General features: G+C 31.3%; 1 protein-coding gene across 1 annotated transcript; it reads right to left on the minus strand.

The window, feature by feature from the left end:
• Positions 1-909: 909 nt before the first annotated feature.
• Positions 910-5,503, minus strand: LOC111012896 (NAD(P)-binding Rossmann-fold superfamily protein). Its single transcript, XM_022287200.2, has 6 exons — positions 5,200-5,503; positions 2,338-2,505; positions 1,961-2,178; positions 1,665-1,824; positions 1,281-1,488; positions 910-1,190 (listed from the first exon to the last, which is right to left on the minus strand). The coding sequence occupies exons 1-6, from the start codon at positions 5,357-5,359 to the stop codon at positions 1,040-1,042; spliced, it is 1,065 nt and encodes a 354-aa protein (XP_022142892.1). The 5' UTR covers positions 5,360-5,503; the 3' UTR covers positions 910-1,039.
• Positions 5,504-5,711: the final 208 nt, after the last annotated feature.

Genomic DNA, 5,711 nt, shown 5'->3' on the forward strand with positions numbered 1-5,711 from the left:
GTTTTCAAAGTTAAATATATATCGGTCTCTTTATTGATTTTTGTTAGAATTTCACAAATACTCGAAATTTCTTGTCAAAATTAATTTCACAAAATTCCTGTTCTTATATCCTATAACTATACCTTTACAGAAATTTAAAAAAAAATGATAAAATTTGAGAATGTATAATGTAATCTTTTTGTGAATTCGTTTCTAAAATTAAAAAATATGTGAAAATTCTCACGCAAACAAATACATCAAATTTCAAAATATTTTGAGAAAAAGTGGGTTAGATTTTCCTAAATTCTATAAATACATTGAAATTTCTCATTAAACTAAAATTTAATAATTTAGGAGGTTTCATTAAAATCAATTGAAAAATGAATTTCGACAATTGATGGCATCAAAAGAGATTGAGTCATGTTATCTTTTTTAAAATTAATTATTTCTTAAATATATGAAAATTTTCCCAAAGATCCGATAATGAAGATTAGAAAATTAAAAAAAAAAAATTAGATTTTTAAATATTTTTGGAGGAAACCATGTTTTTAATCAATATTTTATTTCTAAAATATGGATTAATATTGAAGAGACATTTAAAATTAAGATAAAATTATTAATTGTGGACCTTCACCAATTTAATAAGTTAGATAATAAAAGATAAAATATAAGTAACTGTTTTCACTAGTGTAGTATTCTATGTAGGGTGCCAACACACCTTTCCTACAGCAATATAACTTTCAGAGTTCAATTTTATTTAGGCAGACCCAACTTTTTTTTCTTTAATTATGTGGCCAATTATACTTTCAAAATGTCAAGAAAACTTTTGCGACGTTTCTTCGACTTTTTCGATGTATTTTTCGTCGGAAAAGACCTTTATTCTTGTAGTGTTTGCAAGAGACCTTTAAAATAAGACGTTGGCCCATCATGAACATCATAATCAACACAACTTTCGCTTCTGCTCTCTCAATATTGCATACAATACATCTAGAGAGAACTTCATGTCACTTGATTTTCCATTTTCAGTCTAAGTGCTCATAGAAAAAATGGCCACTTCCTTTTAAGTAAGAGTTATAAAGCCACATTCAACACAAGCATCAATTGTGTCCTTAATTATATCATCTAATCCATGATGAAACTCAAACCCCAGATCTCTCAATTTCTTGTTAGAAACCTCAGAAGGCATCCCATTTTGCTTCTCATCTACAAACCTGCCACAAGAAATTAGAACAACAACCGTGTCAAGTCCCCTATTAATCCCTAGAACAAAATTCCGCTCCTCGAAAAGCAAAAGATATTACCTCTGCAAGATGCTTGGATAGTGTCGGGATAGGCATTCGACCAGCTTTGACAATGGCCAACTCCCGATGCAACATAGGTATCGACCTTTGGCGTCTGCATGCTCCATTAGGAAGATGTGAGCTCTGCATATATCATTGGTGTGAACAAGAGCGACCGATCCAATTCTTTCGTTCACGTTGGATACTATCCCAAGAAAGCGGGGATCGCCTATACAAGGAATTAATTAGATTAGGACCCATGTGGTAATGTCCTCGTTTCTTGTTTCTTGTTTCCATTTTCATTTTTCATTAAGAAACTTAAATGTATTTAATAACCATTCAAGTTTCTTCTTTCTCAAGTAAAACGTTCTCCAAATTGTATAGAAATTTTGGAAGAACTTTTACCGGTTATTGGTGCTGTGAGAACTTGCACGCTGGCTGGGATATTGGAAATGAGGAACGGGCCAGAAACGGTGCTTGTAATTACAGACACAATGTCAATGCCATTTTCATATGCAAATTTAAATGCCGCTTCCTCAGTTAGACGCTTTGAAATTGCATAAATCTGTGACAATCAAAGATAGCAGGACTTAGAGTAGAGTTTCAAAGACACAAACCAAAAGAGTGCGACAATATTGACATGTTAACAAAGTTTTATTTTCTCATAGTGTATCATCTGTAAAGATGTTTGGAATATTTACCCAACCACTTGGTTTAGTCTTCCAGACATGATCCATTGACGTTAGACAAGATTCATCAACAACATGTCTCCGTTCTCCGTTCGCATCTTTACCAGTGAGAGTACTTATCGTCGACGTGAGAACGACCCGCTTCACAGACCCAGATTTCAAGCAAGATTTCAGCAGGCTGATGGTCCCGTTGATTTCCGGGTTAATCACATTTGATTGAACATAATCCTCTTCAAAAGTTTAAGGAGAGAAAAAAAAAAGTTTTATGCTTAATTCATTCTATCATGTTGACAATTTAGAGCGTTAAAATTACCACCGGATCTAGAAGTTTAAAGGGATAGTTTACGATAAATTTATTCTTTTATCAACACTCGAAAAAAAAGGCTTACCAATGTTGTCTTGCTGATCAACACTGAAAGTCATTGAGGCAGCAACATGAAATACACCATCACAGCCCTTAACAGCTTCATCGAAGCTCCCTTCTTCTCGTAGATCAGCTCGAAACAATCGTAAACGATCAGAACCCGTCCACAACGACAACAGGTTCAGAGACTTTTCTGCAGCATTATTATGCCAATATTCAGCGTCAGCCTAAGAATAGTGTTCATAATATATAAATGGGATAATGTAACATAAGTTCATGATAGAGATTTATCTAGCTAGAACAAGAAGTAGAAACATAGAATTGGTACAGAGGGCAAGTTCTTTTATATTTTATATTTTTCTATTGAAATATGTATTATCTCAAGAAATTCATCAAACTTAAAAGAGCAACCAAAAGAAACCAAAAGTTCTAGGCTTGGTTTTTGCCCATTTCTTCCCTGAATTCTCAAACGAATTGGAGGTTATAGCAATCACTTGGATGCCCTTTTTTTAGAGGAATCTCCATATAAATACTATAACTGTAAGACTTTTCATCAAAATAATTAATTTTTTAAAAGATTAAATGTAGTTGCTAAAGGCTCGTTTGACAACGTTATTCTCGTTTTTTGTTACTGTTTCTTCATTTTTAATAATAAAAAAATGATTGCATTGCCCTAACATCCATGAATTCAATTGTGATAAAACAATCTTCTTATTTATGTTTTGGAACAGATTGGAAATGGGAACCAGAAAAAAAAAACTGTTTTGGTTGTTTCCAATAAATTTCTATACAATTTTGAGAATGTTCCCCAAAAGAGAGAAACAAGAAACATAATTAGTTGCCAATGCTAAAAAACCTGGAAACGAGAAACGAGAAACATGAACGTTACCGAGCCATAATTTGGGACAAGTAGATATCTTATTCACTGGATTATGCTCTCGAGATTGACACTAACATGATCCTATTGGTTTGATGATGGCTATTGAGATTAAATTTTCTTTTAATTTATGCCCTATATCCCACGAAATGCTAAACCATGAAAAGCATACTAGAAAAGTATGAACAAAATATTCTACCACTAAATAGATCCATAAAGGGTGTGTTAAGGAGTAATTTTGTCAAAATTACTTTGTCATTGTCAAAATCATTTCCTTGATCAGAGTTGACATATTAAACAATTAATTTTTAAAATATTATTTGGAGGATGATTTTGGAAAATCAATTATACTTAAATCTCTTTTTCCAAAATCACTAATTTCTACTGTCAGTCCCAAACACACTCTAAAACCCCAAAAACCTTTTAACTAGGCATTGTCCCATCTCTTGAAGTACAAGGCATAAAAGTGCAAAACTTTGCATGCATGTATAAAAACATGATTCATAAACTAAAGAAGATGGCCCATTTTGTAGTCTTTATCATACATACTTTGCATGAATCAAGTGAATTTTAGAACCTATTTTATACTTAAATTTTGATTATTTCATTTTAGTCTTTATATTTTCACTGTTTTATTTTGGCATTTTCAAAGCCCCAAATTTGCACCAAAAAAAAAAAAAAAACTGTTACTGTCATTTCCCAATTAATTTCCATGTGTGAATTTAAAATAAGATCTTCTATGATATATAATAATAGTAGAGTTGTGTTTTAGGACACCTGTATCAAATTTAGTATAAAGTTTAAAAATGTGTCAACTATCTATGAAAAATTAATAACTTGATAAAGAACTAAAACAAACTTCTATATGAAAGTTTAATGATATAGAAAAAGAATATTTTAGTATATAAAAACAAAAATAAAATAAATGTAAGAGTACATATATTCAAACTGAGATGACTGTAATTACTGGTACATCAATTCACAAAGTTTATTGTTTATCAAGAATAATGCGAGAGAAAAGAAAAGCTTGTATTTTCTAGTCAAACATTATAAATATTTTGTATTCTAATAAAAACTTATTATTTTCTAAAAATATGTCATTTTTTTACGAGGCTGATTCAGACCCTATTTCTTTTTCTATTTTCTATTTTCTATTTTGTTTAAAGATTGAGATTCTACAGAAAGGTTCAACTTGAAATATAAAATACTCTTTAAAAGATTCATCATAAAAATAAAAATAAAATAAGTTTTTGAAAGCACTCGCAATAAGTTCAAAAATACGTGTTGAAATTGGTGCAATTAATTTAATTATATAGCACTAAACTACAAAGTGGCCTAACTTTCACATTGAATTTATATTCATAACCAAACATGAGTGCAATTTCAGCCCACGTATTTTTTAACTAAAACAAACTAACATAAAATAATAGGGTAATTGTAATGTGTAGAAAAAATAATTGATGTATTTCAAACAAATATCACAAACTTTTCAAAATTTTAAATATAGCAAAATATTTTGAATTTTTATTTTTCGACTTTTTATTATTCCGATTTTACCCTTATGATATATGATCTGACGGTGCAGCGTTCACCTTTTTCTTTTTCTTTTTTTTTAAGCAAGTAGACGTGTCTAGACCAAATTATTACCAATTTGTTAGTTCAGGGACTAAATCGTTACTTTTGAAATTTCAGGGAATAAATCGTTACTTTAATAAAAGTTCAGGGACCAAGGTGTTTTTTTAACTTTATTATTAATATTCATAGGGTTTCCATCTCAAAATCAATTATTATGGGTTCGATTTCAAAACTAATTGACAATGAAAAAAATAGTACATATCTATTATAAAGTCTTATTAGGTCTTTTATCTTATCAACGTGAGATCCTTAACAGTTATAACTAAAATTTTATTTTCCCTCCATTAATATGTGGCGTAAGGACAAAGAGGAAAGGAAAAAACTAGAGAAGAACAAAGCAGAAGAGTAAAAAAAGAGAAGAAAATGAGATCAAACCAGGGTTTCGAAGAGTGGCATGAACTGTGTAACCCCTTTGAAGAAGAAGCTTGACCAACCAAGAGCCAATGAAGCCAGTGGCACCAGTAACACAGTAAGTTGCAGATTTTGACCCTCTTCCATCTTCATCTTCTACTGTTTTCCCATCCAAATTCCTCATTTTTTCTTTCTCAAATTTCTCTCCACCCCTTTGGATGACATTATTAGTTTCCCATCCCTGCTTTAAAAACTGAGGAAAAAGCCAAGAAACGGGCGACTGAAAAACCACAATAAATTGTTTAACAAACTAGGCCTCGACGAGTGTGTGATTACAATAAAACAATGTGTACAAGACAAATAGAATAGGTGTGAGCTACGGTACCCTTTGGCTTGGCCTGCCTTTAACTTTCTATCTGCCAACAAAACAACAAAAAGTACACCTAACCTTTTTCTTTTCTTGGTACTGCATCACATGACACATGTACGGTATCGAAAATGCAACTAAAGTTCTACGTCCGATACACTGTATGAAG

Source organism: Momordica charantia (genome assembly GCF_013281855.1).
Source record: "Momordica charantia cultivar OHB3-1 chromosome 10 unlocalized genomic scaffold, Mcharantia_2.0 BLBB01000010.1, whole genome shotgun sequence".
Lineage (NCBI taxonomy): Eukaryota > Viridiplantae > Streptophyta > Magnoliopsida > Cucurbitales > Cucurbitaceae > Momordica > Momordica charantia.

What these genes read in the sequence shown, in the direction of transcription:
- LOC111012896 (XM_022287200.2), bottom strand. Translation starts at nt 5,359, where the DNA reads ATGAGGAATTTGGATGGGAAAACAGTAGAAGATGAAGATGGAAGAGGG. An exon ending in TGCCACTCTTCGAAACCCTG is followed by an intron (nt 2,506 to 5,199) that starts GTTTGATCTCAT and finishes ATAATGCTGCAG; the next exon opens with AAAAGTCTCTGAACCTGTTG. An exon ending in TCTCACAGCACCAATAACCG is followed by an intron (nt 1,489 to 1,664) that starts GTAAAAGTTCTT and finishes TTCCTTGTATAG; the next exon opens with GCGATCCCCGCTTTCTTGGG.